The 25,058-nt window shown below is 28.6% G+C and overlaps 1 protein-coding gene across 1 annotated transcript in view; it reads right to left on the reverse strand.

Moving 5' to 3' along the window:
* Window positions 1–851: 851 nt before the first annotated feature.
* LOC114122000 (vesicular glutamate transporter 1-like) overlaps window positions 852–25,058 on the reverse strand; it is a 78,666-nt gene continuing 54,459 nt past the window's right edge. Inside the window, exons 3-14 of the mRNA XM_050198666.1 lie at window positions 18,665–18,733; window positions 18,335–18,498; window positions 17,784–17,854; window positions 13,840–13,920; window positions 13,588–13,697; window positions 12,817–12,934; window positions 11,299–11,473; window positions 10,822–11,108; window positions 9,701–9,944; window positions 8,804–8,931; window positions 8,300–8,440; window positions 852–7,484 (exon numbers count right to left, since the gene is read on the reverse strand). Of these exons, the coding sequence (XP_050054623.1) occupies window positions 7,284–7,484; window positions 8,300–8,440; window positions 8,804–8,931; window positions 9,701–9,944; window positions 10,822–11,108; window positions 11,299–11,473; window positions 12,817–12,934; window positions 13,588–13,697; window positions 13,840–13,920; window positions 17,784–17,854; window positions 18,335–18,498; window positions 18,665–18,733 (1,789 nt within the window). The 3' untranslated portion in view covers window positions 852–7,283. The remainder of the gene's footprint in view (window positions 7,485–8,299; window positions 8,441–8,803; window positions 8,932–9,700; window positions 9,945–10,821; window positions 11,109–11,298; window positions 11,474–12,816; window positions 12,935–13,587; window positions 13,698–13,839; window positions 13,921–17,783; window positions 17,855–18,334; window positions 18,499–18,664; window positions 18,734–25,058) is intronic.

Raw genomic sequence — 25,058 nt, forward strand, 5'->3', positions numbered from 1 at the left:
ATTCTTATTGATATAATTCGATTGTGTTATTTTTTCGAATTCGGTTGTATTTTATTTTATTCATAGAAAACTTTTTATTAAGATATCTTAATATACCTAATATACATTTTGTAACGTTTTGTTTTAGATGTATTTATATATATTGAGTGTTATGATATAAACGTGTTAATTTTTTGACGTTTAGTTATTCGCGAACTTTTCATTCTGTAAGTAACAAACCTTATTTTTATTACTCAAACAAACAATAGCAATAAGTATAAAAAAAATCACTCAGTTTACAAAATCAATAGCAATCCATTGTTAATCAGATATTTGTCAACTAAACATTTTCAATTATACATTTAAATAGATTGGTGTTTATCGGTGTCATAAAATAATTACTTAAGAAGGAACGAATTCACATTGAAAAAATAAACAAATGTTTTTGTATTACATTTTTAAAATGTATAGGCTAATCGTATAATGTGTAATTATTATAATAAAAACAACATACCTACACTTTATGTATTAAAAATACAAATTATCCTTCTGACTGTTGATCAGTATTTATTAATAAATAGGTTTTATGTTATGATTGGAACGATGTAATTAAAATATTACCTTTTTTTTAAAAAAAGAAGAAAACACCTGAGTGTAATTCTAACATTAAATTTTTCCGTCTCGTATGCAATGCGACTTTACCCTTTTTAGTATGCTACACGCAATCAGGTATACTGGCGCTGCACTCCTCGACGATTTGGCTGTGCATAATCTTTTGATAAAAACCGTTACTGATGAAATATAATGACTAATGTGCTTAGACACCTGAAATATTATATTGGCGTGGAGACAAAAAAAAAAAAACATAAAAATTTAAAATCGAAATTGTTTAATGTTTTATGTGTTGGAACAAAATATTTAAAATGTTACACATGACTAAAAATGTAAATGAATGATACATTGTTAATGGCAATTCTTAAATATATATTTTAAATTTTATAAATATGACTGAAAACGTATATAATATAACACTAGAATAAATCGATCGAATTATAAAATCAATAATAACACGTACAATATTATGTTGGATAAAATATTGTAAGTATTTTATAATTTATATAGCTAATAATAATGGAATCTATAATAAACTATTACAATATAATGGTGTGTAAACAGGTAATAGTCGTAAACGAAAGGGGACAGAAGTTAACAACGATATAATATAGAGACCACATTTTATTATTATGATCAAAGAACAATGAATTAGTACATAATATTCGTAAAACACTAAAATACATTTAAAAGTTATATTGAACGAATGTTTGGCTAAGTGGTAAGAATGGTAAAATATTTTAGGTAGGTACTAAGTATATATAACGAAACATTTATGTAGATACATCATACATATTAAATAGTTGTATTTGTATATGTGTGTGTAATATAATAATTATTGTTTTTTTTTGTTTTTTGTTTTTTGTTTTTTTTTTAAATACAATAATAATATAATGGTAAAATGAAACGTCTTAATATCTTAAAACGTATACAAATATATTCGACTCGTAAACAACATGATCATACCGTTACAAACAGCTGGAAACAGAACGGATTATGATATTATATTATATTACCTATGGGTAACATGTTATACTTATACCGATAACGATAATATATATAATAGGACGATAAGTAAAACAAAACTTATCCGAGTCGAATTTATGAATAATATTGTCTTTAATGATTATAGTAAAATGTATTTGCTTATTTTGCCGATCAGTTTTTTTATCGCAATATCCGTGATAATTATTGCGTCAACGCAGGATTACAATCATAAGAACACAATATCATAAAGTAACTAGGTAATATTAGGTAAGTAATATTATTTTTTTCGTCGTAATATAGTTCGATGATAAATATTATAACGTTTTGTATACTCGGGGATTTAATTTCGGATGGGGTGAGGTATGGAGAGTAAAGATTCCCGTTGTACAATGACAATGACCATGTAATTTAAAATTTGATAAGTAAGTAGGTGAAATTTGGAAAATTAAAAACTGCAATCGTAATCAACTGGAGATGCTATTATCTAAAATGGTAGTCTGCTGCAATAGGGTCAGAACGAGTGACGGACAATGAAGTGTAATCGCCCAGTGCCACTGTAAGATATAAAATATTATTATTTCCGAAGTTGGAGAATAAAAAACGGTTTACAGTGTAAGCTTATTTTGTGCTACGAATTTGAGTAAGATTTCAGTGATTAACAAATCTAAATATACCTAGTATTATATAATATGTATAATATGTTTAACTGCTGTGGAAATTTTATGAAAACGAGTTCTTCTAAGATTATCGTACTGTTATATATATTTATTATTAAAATAACATCGTTGTTTTAAAATATTAGTATAATTTGTTAGCATTTAGCTTAGAACGAAAAATAAGTTGTTACTCATAATTTTATACTTCATTATGAGACTATTGATGCAATAAATACAATATATTTTGAATTGTAACAACTATTAGGTAAAAACCGTTGTCGCGAAACAATTAAAAGAAAACAAACAATTATGTCATGGATCATCTACTTCAAAGTTTACTTAAAGCGATAATGAGAATTATTATTGTGATTAGCCTAAAATACAAATATAATTATTATATTATTATACTTACAAGTTAACTTACGTTTTTGTCTAAACTCGAATAGTGTTCTTCATACAATGTAGAACAATCGACTTAAAAATCATAAAACATAATATAAAATTATTTACACTTAAATAAGTATCTATATTAAATATATAACAAAAAAATACGTCTAGGTATCATATTATTATATTACATAACAAATTATAATAATTTTTTTTTCGTTCATTGTTATTGTCCACGTACCTTATTCGTATGTGCTTTTCGTGTAACTAGTGCAGTGTGAAAATATTATTAGTTTTTCTTTTAGTGCGTATTAATATTTATTGAGGTAATGTATTATAATAATAATTGTTTTCTGTCTTTCGTGGGTGACTTTGATGTCATTTTTGTGTATATAACGAGTGCTATTTAAATTCGTCCTTATCGTTTAATTATTATCATTTTATTATCGACTTATTATTGTCAGAATTAAGGCATATCGTCGTATTTAAAGTTATTAGAGAAATATATAATATGTAACCGAACACTGTTTGAACCGAAAAGCATAACAAAATAAAATACAATACCTAATCAATTAACGAAGAATAATAATTAATAAAATTGACTAGTCTAAAAACTAAAAACATTAAAATTAAAATAACAAACAAAAACAAATTCCTTAACACCTAACTTAATTCTAATTTATTGTCGTGTCAGCCTTGAGATAACTACAGAAATAGTTATCTCATGTCTTAATCGTATATTATTAATATTAATTCTTAACCGTTTTAAATAATTATATAATTTATAAATACATAATATTATAATATTATTAATAGGTACATCATAAAATAATTACAAATATTCATTTAATAAACAATTAATTTCATATCAATAATATATTTAATAAGAAATATTAATACGCATACCTATAACAAGCATAATAATATTGGTAATATTTTAAACTAAAAATATAACAATAGAGTGAAATGTAGTTATTAAAGACCGATAAATTTACAATAATAAATGGTAAAAGTTGGTTAAATCGAGTGACAACTGCGTCTAAACGTTTTCACTAGTAGATAAGTATTAAATTGTATTTCAGAACTTTATAACTACTCGTAATTGATTATGCATAAAAATGTACAATACGGAATATGAATGAAGATTATGTATTTATAGAACAAAACTGATGATATTATATTTTTTTAACTTTATGTATTTAAAAGCTAACGGCCAAAGAGACGTTTGAAATGTTTGACGGTTCTTTTACCAGCTATTTCTATATAATATTATTACACCATGACTATGGACGCGGTAAGTGTTTAGTATTAAACGTATATTATTACGGTAAAATATACATTATACACGTATGCTGGTGAATTAATCAAGCACAAAAACATGATTTATAATAGAGTATTATAGTAATGTTGTAGTATTCATATATGGGCAATTTAAAAGAAAATCGTTTGAAATTTACAATGTCTGTTCGGTGTATAAAATTTCGTTTTCAATATTATATTTTTTTTTTTTAAGTTTTAACATTTGTTAATTTTTACGAAAATTATTTTTCCAAGGCGTGCGAATTTTGTACGAGAATGAACAATAATAATATTTACTTATGTTATAGTATTGTTTTGTGTGATAGATCGTTTTTCTTATAGTTTGAACCAATAGAGAACACGAAATCTGGAGAATTATTGATGTACCTATTTGTGTTGAGTATAACGGACGTAAATTGTTTTTTTTTTTTAATAATTAAACACTCGTTTGAGGGAATTTTATTCAAATATATTATATTATTGATGTTGTTTATGAAATAATACAATAATTAATATTCAGCGAAGAAATCAACAGAATCGTATTTTATAGTATGACGTTTTAATTGACATTATATAAACAAAAAACTTCATAAAAATATCTTATAATTTACAGGATTTTAAATCAAACTAATAGAACTAAAAGAAATTGTGCGAGCAAATAAAAAAAAAATAACGTTTAATACTTGAAAAAAAGAAATTATTGGGAAGTTTGATTTCATCTTGACATGGTGGGTTATCGAATCGATTGGGGGAGGGATCAGTAGGACATAAAATTTTAATTCTATTATCCGTCGTATATAAAGGGGTATTATATTATTGTCGTATTCTCTAAATCTGATATCTCAGTTTTATTGAAACGACGAAAATATATAGCGCACTAGCCCTCCCCATTATATATCTATGGATTGCGCGGGTCATGCATAATAATATAACAATATGTTAATATATTGTATCACAGTAGGACGAATTTCGAAAAGGCTTTCATCGCATACGAAATATGCAATGGACGTAATAATACAACTATATTATAGTACCTATAAATACCATAAATTAAAATAGTTTTTATTTAAATAGTTTAATAAGTTAAGCGTTAAAAAAACATAACACTTATAATCTAATGCCACACTAACCATTGGTCAGCAATAGATGAGGGAGTTATATTATTAGGTATCTCAGCCGTCTTCTATAACCTACACAACCGTTTTACTTATACATAATCTTTTAATGATATTATGTAACTATTTATTACGAATCACACGATGAGTGTCAGTTACACATCGTGCCGTACGATTATCACGATGTGTGGGTGGACAAAAATCTCAGCTCATAAATCGAAAATGACGGTTCGAAATATTACCCACCTAACACGTATTATGTATGTGCACCTAGATCGTTATTACTGATCACATATTTTCAAAGTGCGTTCGATTCTGACCGAGAATAAACAATATTAATACAATTTTGCGTTAAAAGAAAAATCGTGCATTACAACAACCGTTTGAGTAAGTCTAACTTAACCTTAACCTATAACCTAACACCTAGTACCTACCTATAAAATTATTAAATATAAAACGCGGTCCAGCGAATTTGAGCCGACGAAGCTTATTATGTTTGTCTATCTTATTATTATTGAGTTCAAATATTAACACATAATACCTATTATTATTTAACATTTATTATGGAATAGTATCTATTATTATATGCTATAAATAGAAATTGACAGTATACAATAGTATGTTATAATCGTCATCGTAATTTATGGACTTATTATGATACTTACGTATTATCTACAGATTAAAAAGGTGTTAAATATTTTTTATTTTTTTTTTTTTTTTTTACTCTTCTGAATGACAACATACACCTTTTCAATTGATCATTTCAATGTATAAAAATCTTATTTCAGGCAAGTAATTTATTAGTTATAAATACTTTAAGTAGTATTATAGTAGACTATAACACTTTGATAAGTACTTACACACAGTACCCTCCTTTTACCACTCTGCTTCGCTCATTTAAATTCTAATTCGTATAATTCATAATTTATTTGTTCAAAATATAATTTTTTTGAAGTATTCCAAAAGATATTTTGTTTTGGAGTAAATGATGATAAAATGCACGGTGTCATTAAAAAAAGTTTTAAAAAATATATTATTTTTAGAAAAATGTTATTTTTTAATAGTTGTTATATAAATTATGTTTAAAAACATAAATAGTTTTTTAATAATGAGTGTTTTATGTTAAAACGAATTATGTTGTACACCATTAACATAGTTGATAATTTGCTTAAAGTTCTTTACACTCAATAATTTTGTTTATGATCATGTAGCCGGATAGGTATTACCAAAGTTAAGAAATATTTTGTTGACGTACAGTTATAGTGGTCAATTAATTATCAATTACACTACCGGTAAAATGTTCAGAGCATTCAAATGTTACCGATGTACCTAACTAGGATACAAATAATTTTTCAAAAAAATTTTGTGAACAAATAAACAAATGACCGTTGGCATAATAATGTGTAAGAGCACCTTTTTACTAATTAAACTTTAATTGGCATGTAGCAATTTTTTCTTCAAAACCAAATTTATTTTATTTTTTATTATTCAACTGACATAATATTGTGCCAGTTTTAGCTCATAATTATTATTATATTTTATTTACGTACTCTGAATATTACATTTTATAAAATTTTTTCGAATTTAGTGTTAAATCTGGTACCGGATTATACGTAAGTATCATAATTTCGGATACAATTTAAAATGCCTATCTGCACAACAGAACTATAAAATATCATAAATATATGTATAATAATATATTTATAACAACCATTACAAGACCGTATCTATTATTCGATATTGTATAAAAAGAAATTGACAGTATATTATAATATAAGGATAATAAATAAGGGACCATCGATAAATGCACATTTATTACGACTTGCACTACAGTTTATCGATAAACGCGAAATTCATGTTCTAGGTTCTATTGTATTATGATTCAATATAATATAGATGCAACGACGAGTGAGTACGTACGTTAATACTATTATGATTATTACTAATAATTATTACTGAAATCGTATGATTGAGACAAAATCGATTGTAATATTATTGTCTACCTAAAAATTATCATTTTAATACCTACAAAACAACTACACGAGAGAAAACACAATCGAGACTACGCAATTAACGGCTATTATTGCTCGCGAAGTACCGGCCTATACGATATAATATTGTTATGATATAATATCCGTGTAATAAGAATAATCGACGTCGTTACAGTGCGATCCGAACTCGAATTATCCGTTCCATCAATTATTATTATTAATTAATAATATAACATAATATTATAGGTATTAAGTTATCATTCGGACGTAACGAACGGATTGGTGGCGGCGACGGCGGGCTTGGCCAGAAACGGATTTGTCGGGTTGTCGGTCGGCGGCGCTGGTTCGGCATCGCCGGCGCTGCTCTTGGTGTTCAGACCAGCGTTCACGAACCCCTTGCCCGACGACTGTTCGACCGAACCGTACGACGATAGCTTACTCTTCTTGTCGACGTTCACCTGTTGTGCATTTTCGTATTAATATAATATTTCTAATGTACACACCTAGTTGATCTAAGTGTTGATTCGTCGTGAGATATGACAATGTCCTAATTATGTCATCGTTACATATTATTGGTTTTTAAATCTTATTATTTGAATACATGTATTTTTTTTCTTGATAAAAAATCGAATTTGAACACAATTAAAATGTTTTTTTTTCAATATCATCGGCTAAACTTTTAGAGTTAACATAAAAAATAAGGTTAATTTGTCAAATTGGTTAATTTGATTAGTTTTTTTAGTGGTTAAATATAAGGGGTGGGGGGTGAATTAATTTCATACGATTTTCTAAAGATTAAAAAACATTTTAAAATAATATAATATTTATTTTTAATTAATCATACTGGCTATAAGGAAAAAATGTCCACTAGATGGCAAAATTTATTTTATTTTACAATAACATCTATTTAAATTATTTATTTAATACCCAAAGTAATCAAAATCTATAAAAATTGTGTACGTTATTTTGATTTACTATACGTACGAAATAGTTATATCTAATATATAAGTGCATTGATAATATCAATCTAACCATGATATAATTACATAATGTCATGTTGCATCATAACATTTTATTTTAACGATATTATAGCTTTGTAGTTTCGTACTATTATTTCACAGAAATTTTAATTCAAGAATCTTAAAATTATGCGAACAATATTATTTGTTATTTTTAAAAATAATACCTAAATGTTTATAGGATAAGTGACTTTGACGATACCAACCTGAATTATATTATATGAATTATAAATATATGCTAAGGTCAAACTTACCTCATCCATTTGTTGATCTTCTTCAACCTTTGGCTCGGCCCATGGTTGCAATTCTCCCGAAGCGAATATGCCATAGAATATCACTCCAATGTAGTGAATCACTGCTGCCAGTATGAAGACCTCACTCCAGCTCTGCCTTGTCTGGAAAACCAATCGCGGTGAGAAAATCATTGATGTTATAATATACATTACATAAAATAAAAACATTTTACCGAGGTAACTGCGCCAATATAATCAAGGTTTAGTAATTAAATTACTAAAAAATTCAAAACATTCAAGTACGACTATTTACGTATGATATTAATAACGTAAAAATATGCACTAAGAAATTTGAATGAAAAATTACATTTTGTAAAAATAATTATTATTTATATACATTTATAAATCTCATGTGTATATTTGTTAATCACTGTTATGTTTTGCTACTGTTTGGTGGTATGGATAATGATTTTAAGAATTCTACAAAACTCAAATTCTGACAAGTATGTATAATATAATACTTGCCTTGTGTCTGATGATGATGTTGATCGCAATTGGACACAGGAGTCCGGCTATCGTTCCGATTCCGTTCGATATGCCCATCAATATACTGGCATATCTCGGCGCAATGTCCAAATGATTAACGTTGAACCCTGTACGTTAAAATAATAATAATATACATTATAAGTGAAACGTAGTTAGCCAGATTTTCATCGTATTGAAACATTTTTTAGTATGGGTTAATATTGAATGTTCATTTATCATAAAAATGACTTCATAATACTAGTACTTGTTATTAGTAATTACTTATTAAACAACAAAAAAGTGGTATTTATATATAAACTTAATCAGTCAAAAATAAACCAATTGATATTTTGTCTGACAAATGTTTATACATTGAAAAATTTATATTTTTTTTTATCTAACTGATTTTTGACATTCAAAAAACTGTTTTTATTATACTAAACATATCAATTAATGTAAAATACAATTTATATTTCTGTTTAATAAATGAGTAACTAAAATTAGTTTCTGTTAAAATGTAATGAATTTGTTAATGAATCAAAAACCATTTTAAAAATTAAAGTAATATGTCAAGCTCAAATCCTACAGATCAGATTTTAGCAATCACGCTATGCTTTTTTTTGGTTTTAATTGGCTTGAAATAATTGTTGAATTTAATATTAAATCAAGAATTTGAGTCTAAAATTGAACGGATTGAACTAATCTTTAAAATAATGAAATAACTCTTGAAATATTGTGAACCGGAACCAATACCTAAAAATGTAAGATGTCCTTCCGTATTTATAATAGGACTTATATAAATGTAATTTGGTCCAATCGTGCTTTACTCGCTTACTTTTATAGTTTGGGTTGAGTTTTCTGGAAATGGAAAGAAATGGATAGGCTGTGCGTGCTTACCGGAAATGGCGAACCCGCTGAACGCCACGCCGCATGTCAAGGCAATCGTGGCCATAAGTGGCGTGCGAGCGTTCGCCAACACCAGGAAAAACGTGGCTTCCATGCCGAAACCACCGCAGTTGAAAATCTTCCTGACAGCAGTTGTGGACAGAATACCGTTTTTCCGTAAGTGATCGGCCAGCAGACCTCCAAGGGGCACCACTATGGTCATCAGCAGATGAGGTAGAGCGCCGATATAACCAGTCTGCGATAGTAATTATACGGAAAGTATTAGTCTACGTCTCGGGTTTTGTAGCAAAAACAATCGTTAAAAAATGATGATAAAAATTCATAAAACACAAAAAATCCTCCCTAAAGTAAATAATAGTCACTTTTATTATAGCACTGTAATAACCAGTATTTAGATAATTATTAACAACCATGTATTGATGATATTAGGTATCTCAGAATGAAACACAAAAATGTAATCATCTTTTGATTTAACTATCTAGTTCAATTATTAAATAATCTAATAATAAGCAAGAAAGTATATTTAGAAAAAACCACGTTAAGTGGGAGAGAAATAAAAATAAAATAAAAATACTAGTTAATTTTAATCAAAATGACCCAAAATGAATTTGCGATTATATATACAGTATACAGTAAAGGTTAGTATTTATATATACATAAATATTTTTTTCACAATTCACACCAAATAATAATTAATATTGAAATTCTAAAATGTTCTCCAACGTCGTTACGTATTATAGTTATAATGTCTACTCACAGTTCAATACGTAATGACAATCTTGTGTCTTTGTTTTAAAGAAAAAAAACTCATAAAAACACGTTATACCACAAAAATAAAAAACAACGAAAATTCGTAAATCAAAAAAATGCTTAAACATATGTCTGTATAACTTAAGCATTTGAAAAGAAGTAAATTTATACGTACATAAGCTGAGAAAGTTTGAAATAGGTCAAACAAATTACCGATAAGTATTTTTTAGCAGACAAGGACTAAATGTTTAGCAATTATAAAAATTATGTATTCGGATTTCGAATAATATTTTATTATTAAAAAAATAAGGCAGTGGCATGCTTGGTGAATCACTCAGTGTATAATAATATGCAAAACTCACTGCAGACACTTCAAAGTTGAATGAGTGCAGGTACGACGCTTGGAACAGCACGAGGAGGTAAAAGTTCCAGGACCGACAAAAGTTAGCGACTATAATGGCGTACACAGGCATGGAGGTGAAAAATTCTTTCCAAGGCGTGTTGAGAATTGTCGGCGCGGCAGACTGTTTGGCGGCGCCCAACGACGATTCGATGTAGTTCAACTCTCTGGCCGATATGGTGGGGTGGAGGCTCGGCTTCTCGAAGCACAGCCACAGCCAGAACACATACCATATCAACCCCAACACTCCTGAAGTGCATAGTAATATTTTATACAAAAAAAATATCGCCAAAACAGCTATCATCTCACAAACTCATCAACTATTCTATGATAGCTTGAATAGATAAGTTTATTGTTTATTAATACTTTTCAAGCAACTATAATCTAATTATGTTCACTTATTAAATTTACAACTTTTATTATAAAAATATAGGATTACCGTATACGTAAAACGGTGCCTCCCAACTGAACCAGTCGATTAGAGTACCGGACAGCGGCATGCCGACCACCACGCCCGCGTACGAACCGCAAAGGGCTATTGTGGCGAGACGCGATCTTTCCAACGGCGGCGCCCAATGTCTCCAAATCCCGTGACAAGCTGGATACGTAACACCCTGCGATCATTACACAAAATGTATTGAATTATTTCATAGTGAACCAGCTAAAAGATTTGGACATTTTGTATTTGTGGGGGAAGGGGGGGGGCGAGTCAATGAAAAAAAAGGGAAATACCTACCAAAATAGGTAATCTAATCTTCTATACATATACAATTATATAAGGTTAAATCAATAAAGTAAATTATATAATTTGCTAACAAAAAGTTTCTATTTTCTGTATAGAAACACTTTTATTAAAAAAAAGAAAGCTTAAAAAATATATATTTATTTGTATGAAAAACCAATTCGGTTTTAATAAAATATTAATAATCTTTAGAAAAAAAGCTATAATTAAAAATATCAATAATGATTTTGTTGAATCTACCGATATTTTTATTGAAAATACCCAAATTTTTGTTCATATATATATTTTATTTTTATTTTATACATTATTATAGGTATAAATTATATAAATTGTTCCATTAAATGTACTATTTTTACTATTTTTTATGCAATTTTGTTTCTGAGTATCGTTTGAACTAAAAACAATGTGATTTCATATTAAAAAAAAAAATTACTGGAAAAAATTTACTCTGATTTCCCAAGTTTACATTTTTGTCATTAGGACTAAGACCTTGCAGCAAAATAAATAGTAAAAAACATTTAGGTATAATTGCTAAGAGAACAAAATAAATTCGTATTCAAGTTTGAAAAATATAAACAAAAAGAATTATATTATATTCTTTCCCTTTTCATAATTCAATACAGTTACTTTGATATTATAATTGTGATAATTTGTACTCCAATAATGTATAATAATATTTAATCAGACATAAATTAATAAAATCACGATAACAAACAAAATAATTTTGACGGTGAAACACTAAAAAATAGTATAAGGTAACCCGGCTTATATAATCAATAATATTATATAAAAAATAAATTTACGGGGAAAAGTACAATGAAATGGAAAAACCAAAATAAAGTTTACTCCATTATAATAAAAATGATAGAAAGCAATTTTTAAGAATTACTTTTTATCACACTCTTTACAAAAATGTATTTTCTACTAAATCCGAGCTTTAGTTATTAGTTATTATCAATACAAACTGATAAAATATTATTTTTCCTACATTTGACGTGTTCATAGATTTGCCAATAAATTTTTTCGACACGGTGGTTAAAAACATTATTTGGAAATATTAGAGTTTTCAGTAGTTCATCATTTCGACAATGGTGCCAGAAAATTTTAAATTGTACTAATAAATACCACGAATGAAAACTTGTCCTAAAATATTGCTCGAGCAACGCCCCGATACATCTTTGTATTAAAGTCAACGATATGTATTCTTAGTATTACCTCTACCAGTCCTTGAAACATCCTGATGACTATTACGTAGAAAGATTTCTCGATCTCCGTCGCCGAAGGCACCAATAGATTCAAACAGGACGACATGGCAATAGCGATCCCGAACACTCTGAAAAATAGATTCATATGTTAAAATGTAAAATCACTCATTACGACTACCTATAAATAACTGACATTTTTTTTTGGAAAAAATTACAATTTATGTCTAACTGAGCTCTCGAAATGTCAAAAACTTTTGAATAACGGAAAAATATTTTAGCAACCGGGAGTATCTGGCATTTAAAAGTTTCACTGTACTTATAGGTAAATAACGTGAAATAGTATAATGAAGTAATCACAATATTTTCTAATAAAAGAAACGAATTATTGTAGATGACCTCTAAGAAAATACCTTCAAAAATTGATATTTTTGATATTTTAAAAATATTTTCGAGATTTATGGCTAGTTTTGGATAATGCACATATTTGAAAATTATGACGGCCATGATGGTTTGTAATAAATAATAATAATAATTACTAATTACAATGTTCAAATACGTAGAATACGACATAATATATTAAATGAATTATAATTAAAAAATAATATTATGTTTACTCACAATACTGCTTGTCATGATATTATTACGATTGAAGAAATAGTCCGAAAATAAAAATTTTAAATGCAATATATAATATTGTAGTTTGATAAGCCTATATAGTATTATTAATTATTATTATCGACCATCAACCGCCTGAAGATAATATGATTGAAATATTGAATACCTGTTTGCCGGATACATGGACGCCAGAAAACCGCCGGGCACTTGGGTGATCAGATATCCGCAAAAGAATGACATCTCGATGGCGACAAACGACCCAAGGGACCAGTTGATCTACAAAAAAAATGTGATTATCGTTTATGCTCACCGTTGACATTGGTCGATTTACTGCAAGTATGCGGCACAACGTCGTTATTTATAATTTTATTATAACATAATATGTGCATAACGTTTCAAAATGTTAACATTAACTTACCGGCCGTTCGTGAATCGGCGTGTTACCCAAAGGCGTGTGCGCTGTAGTCGTGGTGATATTGTTCTGAGCATCGTTATCGTCCTATGCAAAAGATTTAAGAATTTTAAAAATGTATCATATTTTTAAAAAAAATCTATTAACTTAGTCAACCATTTTTTTAATCTTCTAACTTAACTATAAGTGTTCGTTATAACAAATAAACTTTTTCCAGTTAAATAATACGCTAAATTGAAATCGTATTAAGCATTTTATGATCGATTACCAGCTATACCTAATTACTTAATTCTTATTTTTTATTTATTCACTGTGTATATTTAATATTATTATAATAATTAATAATAATAGCAATTTATTATTATTATAGTTCTGTCATTTAACGAATTATTCCGGAATTAAATCAAAAAGTTTAAAGACTTTGCAAAAAGTTTAGTTGTGGGTTCTTGATTACCAAAAAAGTCGCCATCCACTGTGTTCGCCATCTTAGATTTTATGAGCAATTTTTCAATTTTTTATTAATTTTCTTTAAAAATATTAATTTTATCACAAAAATACATCTACATAAAAATATTGTTGATAAAATGTACAGCAAGTATATATAATATATTTATATATTTGCGTAGCTTAAGCAGGTAAAATGATTGTAAATTCTATTTTAAAAAAATTAAACAATCGCTTTTATACTTATGGGGGTCACATGTAGATGGTAATTTATTTTTAAAAAATGTACAAACTATTCTTTAAGTGAGTTAAGTTAATATTTTCCTTAATTATTTTAAACTTTAAGAGTAAAATATATATTTTGTTAATCAATAACTGAATAACTTATAGACTATGGATTAACATTGTAACGCTGACTTACCAAACTCAATTAATTTATTTTTATCAACTTATTCACATTTGCTTATATTATCAAGTATTAAAAAATCACATTTACAATATGATATTTTGTAAATACATTAATAGTACACGATTAACTTTAGAAATGTTTGAGCGTCAATCTACCGAAAGTAACATAGTATAATATGATATTATGATTCATAACATCATAATATCGGGTTGACGATCAATTTTGATTCGACCGTACGAGTGTGGAAAGTTAAATCGTAGTTTCTTATCAAAAACGTACAACTGTGAACAATTATATGAAATCACGTTGTCGCATGTACGAACACAGCGGTTGTTAGAACAGACACACATTTCAAGTCGAGTCGAAGAACAAAGTTTCGTATAGTTTCCGACTGCGATGGCATCATCAACATCATTCTCCAAACTGAACATACCATATTATACGGGGTGTTTTTAGGAGGATTATACGCCGTCTTAAACAAGTTAAATTTAAATATGCTATATACATATTTTAAATTCTAGATACAATTTTTGTACACGTCTAGTTACTGCTCCAAACTAAAGAGTCCATTAACGACTTTATACATGAAAAATATTTTCAAAAAAAATAATTTACTGAGAAAATCTCAGTTTAGTGATAAGATTATTACCCTATATAGTAATAGACGAGTATTAGACGAGATTTTAAATTTTTTAAATACAATAATATCTGAGTGAAACGACCAGTGAAGTTCTCTGTGATAAATACGCCATATGCCGGGTTAGGTTAGGTTAAAATAATTTTGAAAAATAAAAACAAAACGGCATTAACAAGTTTAAGAGATTAAACTTTTAAGAATTGCCATCAAATATTGTTATTTATGGATACAGTTGAAAAAAGGTCTATATTATTATCATGTGCATGAAGTCTGGACGGCACATTATTAATAATAAATAGCTCGGTAACTATCTTTAAGACGTCCAAGGAAATTTGGTGAGACGCTCTAAAAAAATGTTGTCATATCCAGACCGATCGTTGGTTAGAGAGTGTAGTCTCGCTGAAGCGAGGGTATAGTCTAGCGTGACGTTTTCAACTATAAGTGGCTCGGAAACCGCGTGAGCTGCAAAGGATCTTCTCGACGGCAATCCTACTCGTAAATATAATATTATATAGTTTAGTATACCTATAAGCACAATGTCTCAACGTAAGGATATTATTATTATTACTATTATTATCGTCGTCGTCGTCTTGACCATGCGGCGATACTATACTCTATGACATCATAACCCGATAGCGATGCATAATATTAGAATATTATATGGTATACATCATCACGATTGTCGTGCCAATAATATAATATTATATTCAATACGAATTCCGTTTGGTGAGCAGCCACCCCGCCGCGTTATGACAGCAGAAGTCGATATTCGAGCAAAGGACGAGTTTGTGGCGAGGAATGTTTTTGGCGGGTATTTGGAGAAAAGGCTGCGATATATATTATTATATGGCGGCAACGGACAAACGAAATGCGATTGCTTTTGCCTCCGCGTCGTCGTCAAACGATGCAGTAGCCTCAACCCGAACTAGGGGAACTGTTCACATATAATATATATATAAACGTTATATGTGCAGCGCGTTTCAACCGGATTTACGGTACATTAAGCGCGTTGCAACTGAGGGCGCAACCGTGAAAATTCTGAGCTCGCCTCGGGGTGCGGTTCGGGCGATAATCGACTGAAAACTCGATCGGCGACGAAAATAATCACATAACTACGAATCATATTATAATCAAAATTGGGCAAGTAAAAAAGTTAAAGTTGAGTTACTTAAAGAATGAGATACTTTTTTTGTTGGGAACTATTAACTTAACGAGATACAATTTGACAATAATAATATAATAACAATAAATCATAGTTAAATTTGTTCATTAGTTGTATAGTTACATTAAGTTTTTTTTTTTTTTTTTTACTTATACGAACCTTCTATATAGAAAATATATTTTGTACAAATTATATTATTTTTATAAAAAACAATTATCTTAAAATAAAATTATGATGTTATATGTAAAAGAAATACCAAATTTTAAACTGTCGAAGAGTTGAATTCATTATTTTTTGATTTAAATAAAGATTAAAATACGTATATATAAATGTACCTAATTAAAAAAAAATAATGATAACAATACAATTAAAGTATAAAACATTATCTCAGCCAAACACAATTACAATCAAATCAACGATAACACACTATTGGTGCCATAATTTTTCAAAAAATTACCTAATTTACCTACCAAAAAATAACAACTTCTACTTGTAAACAGTAGGGTCTACCTTTTCTATTGGTTTTTCTTTTATGAATTATATTTAGTGTTTACCTAAACTCTTATTTAGAGTATCAAAGGATATTTTTATATAACTATTTTAACTCGTAAGCTCTAATTAGTTCTTGAATATACAGTAGAGCTTCAATTACACTAACTACGGTTACGAACCGTCTACCATTCGAACTTCAAAATTATCCACCATTTACCAAATATATTATTATCTTAATTTATTATTAACGTATTATATACACATATGCGTGTGCATTTATTTTTTTGTAAATAATTGAGACCCAATGGGTTTTTATAAACGATGTACTCATGTACTGTTTGTCAGTCTACCTTTCTACAGTGTATACACATTTTTATGCATATGAATATATTATAATGTCGAATATCTACAGACTAAAATATTTAATAAATGCAAATGTAATGGTCTTATAATGGAACAATAATAAATGAAAATTTTTACAAATAGTAATGAAAATCAATCATTTTTGTAAATAAAATACCATAAATATATGTCAAATATATATATTATGTTCCTATGCATTTCTAAATAATATAATTCAAGTATAATAATTAATAATTATAGCAATAGTAAAACTTGAATGTTTTTTTTTTTTTTTATTATTATAATATTAAATAATATTTGAGCATAATATACCAAATTATGAATATTGATGCTGTATATTTTTAATATTTGTATTTATTATTGTTTTATTTGTAATTTTAGAACATTTAGACTATAAATTATCTTAAAATTAAAAACTTTTATCATTGAAGCGTTTTACTTACATCGGATCCTATGTGAAATTTCAGTTTGGCCATTGACATATTGCACCGCATTCCAAATGAGATCATGAAACCTATATAAAGGAAAACGTCCGATTAAAGATAGAAATTTGATGACTTTTGCAATTGTTTTTTTTTATATACGCGATTTACGGTGTGACCTAGGTTAGTTTATAAGCTAATACCGGCTAATATAGGTTATAATTGTACAATTAAGAATAACATGTAATGGAATTTTGAATTTTTTACGTATTTTTTTACACATATTTTATTTTATTAATTTTGTCCACTAATGATATTTATAATGTAAAAATTATAATTTGAGATTTCACGGTAAATTTATAGAGTTTTAATGGTAACTAAAAGTGGAGGGGGATATACTTTTGTTTTGTTGGTCATCAATATATTGTCTCTAGTTATTATATACAAGCAGTTAAATTGATCATATTTTATTATTAATATTAATATTACATGATATATTACAATTACATACTATTTTCAGACGGTGTCATCAATATCATTATAAATTTCACATAAAAAAGCATAATATTTACCGACGCATGTTAGTATAGCTATTGTATATCTTTTGCTGATATTCGGTATTTCCGGTTTGATGTATTTATCGATGTGTCTAAGTGGCGGACGAACGGGCGAAGCCAACGACTCGGTAGGACTTTGTAGACCGAATTCACCACTACCTGAATAATCTTCAGTGTAGCTAAAAACAAATAACATTTCTATTCAACATGTTAACTATAAGAAGTATAACATCGTTGTCCATATTACAATATTTTATGAATTTTATCGAAAGCATAATGCAACATTGATAATAATAATAGTAATAACAAATACAACAATAATAAAATATATAAATTGATATTTACGGAATGGAAGACTTTTCTAAATGTGATTTGTTTGCAAATTCGAATTCATCGTACTGTTGTTGATTTGGGCTGAAAAAAATAAAATAAAAAACAAAAATCAATCATTTCCGTTTGTAATATAATATGGCCGTGTGTTCCGATAAACTTTTGATTGAAATCATTATCAGACAATCATTCTATTTAATATACAATTTAATCGTACATATTTTATTTTAAATATAGCTACTTTTCTCTATTATATAAAACAATTTTGTATGTTTTAGCATCCACAATCCACATAATATAATTTCCATGGAAAAATTGTTAATTAACTACTTAAAGCTCTCTATTACTTAAAATTAATATTTTTTTATACATTTAAAATCCACAAAATGTACTTTTAAATATTTAAAAAACAGATATTAAATTTCAAGATACAAAGAGAGTGCAGTGGATTGCAGAGAGATAAAATAAATTAAATCGAAAGCAGATTCAATGCAATGAATGGACATTGAAATAAGTATGTATAAAGTACTACTAGAAAAATATGATTAAAGGACTATAATTTTTTCAACATTTAATTAGTTTGATACATCGGTATTGAAAATAATCTGAATCATTGATAAAACATTACATTATTATAGAAATTCAAATAATAAAGTGTGTATAAGATGATATTTTTATATAGTATAATATTATATATACATAAAAATTGAGTTTCGAACGAGTATAGTTAATTATCACCAATTATCACTTACCTATAAGTATTTAATTCCTACAATATAAATTAGCGAAGTAGGAACTAATATTTTTACCCCTGTACCATTCCACTCTTAATTAATACTATAAGTTGTGTAACTAAAGAATTTATTTAAATTCAATTTTTGTACATTGAAAATCTCAGAAAATTACTAATATCGTGATGAGTAGTTTTCAATAACATTTTCTGTCACAAATATTTTATTATATTCCAAAAACGTTTGTCAGGAATGCTTTTATGGTGGAAATAGCAGATAATATTATCCGCAAAATAATTCACAGAATAATCAAATTGAAAATTAATGAATATTTTAGGATAACATTTATAGGAAAATTATTCCCAGAAATATAAAATTAAGGAAAATATTAATTAAAAGATTAAAATATATATAATATATATATATATATACAGGAATTAAAAAGTAGGAAAAAAATCACAGGAAAACATAAAATACGCAAAAAAGTAAATATTATATTATACTTTTAAAAAACAATAATAATTTTCAAGAAAACGAGCGCATTACGGTCAAAATAACCGTTTGGTGCATAATAATATATAGTTAGGTGGAATGCACGTGTGACTCAGTTTCACTAGGTGTCACGATAATATTACACGTACTTACAAGACGTGCTATTCTACCGTCGGGACGAGTGGGAGAAAGAGTACGAGAAGAGAGCCCACTCGACGTCGGGACCAGATACGAACGTCGCCGCCGTTACGGAATCGCGTCCCCCGTGTATTCGCACCACGAGTGATTAAAACCGAATGGGGCGCGTCGGCGGCTGCACAATGGTATACGGCAATTCAATTAATTTCCGCAAACGCCAAACCGACTTACACTATATATATATATACTATTATTATTGTGTTATATATACGCGCGTAGTTGCATTCTTATGCTTTGCATTCTTTGCCCGGAAACTTTTTCCTCTGCAGTTTCTCTCTGCGCTTTAGTGCGCCGACACTACGTTCAACTAACAGGAATACACTACTTTTTAACTTATTAAAGTATTAACATATAAATAATCGACGGTGAATATAAGCCAGAGTATGGTGCAAAATATAAACAATTTTTAGAAGGCATTAACATTTTAATAATAAATCATTACTTAATGATTGTTAAGTAGTTTCGTTCAGATTTCCTACGAAAAAAGCGGTTCTAGGGTGACGCTACTGTATATAGATATGGAACTACTGTGTAGGAGCATTGACATTCGAGATGATAATTTGTCCGTCAATACTTAGGTCAAAATATTTTATTGTTGTAAACATACCTATACTGATATTATAATGATATTATTCTACTAGTGATATAAAAACCCGCAGATAAAAGTATAAATTTTAAAACTATGGTCACAGACTTAGACATTTATTTCATACGTAAACTTTTAAATTAAATGATTTCTTGTCCTGAATTAATGAGACCTATACATTTTATGTCCCTCAATACTTGTCTCGTTCTTGTTTCATACATTTCCAATTAAAACCCACAACACTTCACATTATGGTTACAATAGATTGTATCTTTTGAGAATACAACAAATTAAACGACATTGATCTATTCAATATATGAAACGCCCGTTTCTAAAGTGATTTACCTGTTTACATTTCCCTTTGTCTATATCCATATGGGACTTTGAAATTTTCTTTTTATCCCTAGTTGTAATATAGTCAATTAAATTTTTTTCAAATTTAAATTGTATTTATTATGTACCATAACACACAAATATATGAATATATTTACATATTATGTAATATCCTGGAGCCTACGTGGGAGTATTTTTTGACAAATAAATATATAAAATAGTTTAAGCGCTCCTCTAAAAAATATTTGAAAATTTACCCTCGACACACTATCCACAAGGAAAAACTATGTATATTTCCAAAGTTTTAATATAAATTTAATATATTTGATGTGTGTCTTCGTGATGAAAAAACAAACAACGTATATTACAAAATGTTGAATCCAGTTTTAATTATACATAACGTAAAACAAAATAATTTTTTTCAAATACAATCCATGGTTCTAAAGTTTTATTTTACCCAATAAAAGAAAATAAAACAGAATATTCATTCGATTTATCATTCACCGTGTACTACATTTAGTGGTTTTTTCTTGTAATTTTTTTTTAGGGAAAGAGAAAAATCACGATGACTTTTAATATCGATAACGCATTGCCGCACGAAAGATTTTATATAGGCCGAGTGTAGAGTGCAACGTTATATTATATAAACGAGGTACCTATATATAAACCGTTGTCGTCGTCGTCTATAATCGAAATTCAATCCCGCGGCCGGAAGGGACACGACTCTGCAGCAGCATATATATACTGTTCCCTCTCGGCCTTGTCCAAAGTCGTTCGCGATAACGACAGTTTGATTGATGACGACCGTACGGACTTCGGACTTATAAATATAATAAATCGCGTGCGTGGTCCGATTCGCCATCAGAAAGCAAAACAAAAACTCACGCCCGCGGTCACCGCCGTCTCGGAGAAAGAGAGAACCGATGACGTCTGTCAAACGCTACTCTATTAATCCCCCGACTTGTCGCCGATTTCTCTTTGTTATCCTACACACACACATTATGTGTGTGTGTGTGGTGTGTGTGTGTGTATATATATATACCGTGGTTATGGTCGAGACGTTTTGGACGGAGCGAAAATTGCAGCACGCCCGCCGGCACCTCGCGATCCATCCGTTTGCTACTCGACGGCGATGTGTTTATTACGACGAATATATCACCACGATAGAGCGACGACGTCCAACTCGTAAATGGCTTTTATAAACAAACCCCTATACGTTATACACCTACGTGTATAATACGCGAACGTGCCACTCTTCCGGGACGCCCCTTCACGTCCTTAACATAATCTACCACCAACACACCAGCCCCTACCCCAATCTACCGACGACAGTGAACGGTACGAGTCGACTAACCTGACCACGGATCCCCGAGAACCGAAAGCCTCGTTAGAGAAAAGCACATTGTACCGTACATACGCTAAAGCACACCACGGTACGTGCGATTAATATTGATTGTGTTTAAGTGTATTTACATTACTGCACTGTATAATATAAATCATATTCATGGGGTGTAGAGCGGAGACATTTTTTTTTTTTTTTAGTGATATTATATACATTATACGTATATAATTGTGTATAATATAGAGGTATTATGTACATACGGTGAGGTAAACACTAATTTTCTCGAACGTTTTTGGAGTAGATTACCAACGTTTTGCCTGTAATGCCTCTATCCTCAATAACCACTAATCGATATACTTATAAGTTAGCTTACTAATTAATTTCTGGTTTGAAATTGAGTTCTATGTATATAGAAGTTGCGGAAGTTAGGTACACACTTCTGCAGTGACACGAATAAATTAGTTGGTATTCGAGTTGCAAACATAGTCTATAACGTAAAAGCTATAATATGTAATAGCGCTGTACTTAAAGATCTACAAATGGTCTAATGAATTATAGTACAAAATCCAAGAGTGATAACCAAACCTAGTAATAGCATAAGTTCCAAATATGATGCATTTTAAACAAAAAATACAATTTACATAATAATATTTTTATTTTATTGTTAAATCTCGCTTTACTGTAAAAAAAAAATTGTTGAAACAATAAGATCACAAAATGTAAAATTTTGAAAAATTGAAACTCACATTCAAAAATACTTTATAGTTGTAAAAAATTAGTTTGTTATTTAGTCCAACGACCAAGTTTCACCAAAAGGAAATCTATGTGATTTCCCAAACGTTACAATTACTATCCCGTGAACCATGACAGCGTTAGGATAGGGATCAATATTGGTAAGATGAACCTGGCTTGATGGATAAATCTCTCCTACGATTCTCGGTAAATGTTTGCGGAAATTTATGAATTAATTTACATAAAAATATTTGTCACATTCAAATAAACTTCAGAAGTCTAATCGAAGAGTGTCTCTATCGATATCAATCTATTGAAAGTGTCTAATGATTCATAACGTCATGTAAATGTGTAGTAATAATTTATCACATTGGACATTCATCAAACCTATAATATTATACGTTCGTTATGAGAGAAAATCGTAAAATCAGACGTTCGACTATAATTCGACGACGATCTCGTAAACAAGTCGGTACGACAGTATAATAATATAATATTTATTAGACGTAGGTATAGTTATAGGTCGTGTTACTGATTATATTACGTCGTATACAGCGTATTGTATTATGGTGGATGGCACTGCCGAAAATAACGACGAAACGGACGGTATAAAATGTGCAGACATGAAAAATTCATCGCGTCATCTCGTCGCAGGTTTCGAGTAAAAATAAAATAATAATAAAGATAATAATAACCGCTAACAATCTGTGCGGCGTCCGGCTTCAGCACGCGTCTGTCCCCGGCGGCCGACTAAATCACCCTCGGGAATTTCTACACGCAGCTGAGGGTACGGTATACACACTTACACACACACACACCCACACACTCACACATATTTGTATAAAAATCTCTCTAAAAGTGTATATATATATATTATATTGTTCGGGGGCGAGTATCCCCTTACGCTGACTGCTTCTTTATTACCTTTCGAGTACCTGCCACGCGAGCCACTCATGATTTGATATCCGATACAATATAATATCGAGTCCCGTTCAAAATTAGCGTAAATCGTTCGATGTTTAACGACGATAATAATAATAATATACTCCACAGCATAATATAGTAGGTATATTATATTATTATATATGATGGAATACATCGCTGCAGCAGATGAATGAAATTATATTATACGTATACGTAGTATATTATATAATACCTATGACGTTTGTGTCTATGTATTTATTAATATTATTACGTGTACTCCGTCGAAAATCACCAACAGTTAAACTATATTCAATGAATTATTAGTATACCCAGTATAATAATAAATAATAATTAATATGATAAAGCGTGTTTCGTGCAGATACATAAAATAATAATCAAGTCAAGTGTAAGAACTAAGTAGTTAAAAAGTTTTTTTTTTTAATACTATTTATGTTACTAGTTAAAATGATTGCTGAAATACTTAGGTTTTTTGGTCGATTTAAAAACAATCACTCAAATTAAAATCAAAAATATTTTTACAATTTTTTTTTACGGTTTTAAATAAAAATGATCTAATACCTTCCACTAACAATAATAATAGTAATTACTAGTGTTAGAATTTATATGCAATAAAAATTATCGCAAATAATATAATTAAATATTTTATTATCAATTGTAAATCATTTGTTACAAATTGTCATTATTACTTTGAATTTTTGGAATTCTTCGAAATTCGTATGTAAATGTTAAATTAAAATGTCACACACAAACAAATAATGTTGTATCTACGTACTCGATCATCAATTCGCGTTCATATATCTATCAATAAGATAAAATTGTATTCTTTATTTGATAATCGACATTGTCAGTTTATAAATAATATATTTATGGCAAATGAAATAATCATTGCAGATAAATATGATTTTACATTAGTTTTTTTTAAAATAATAATCAACAACTTTATAAGTATGTAATTATATGCCTTTCAGTAAAAATTATATGAACTAAATCGTGGATATAATATTGTACATGCTAATATATTTGAAGTATAAAAAAAAAATACTCTAATAC

The sequence above is a fragment of the Aphis gossypii genome, chromosome 1, assembly GCF_020184175.1.
Source record: "Aphis gossypii isolate Hap1 chromosome 1, ASM2018417v2, whole genome shotgun sequence".
In the NCBI taxonomy this organism is placed as follows: Eukaryota; Metazoa; Arthropoda; class Insecta; order Hemiptera; family Aphididae; genus Aphis; species Aphis gossypii.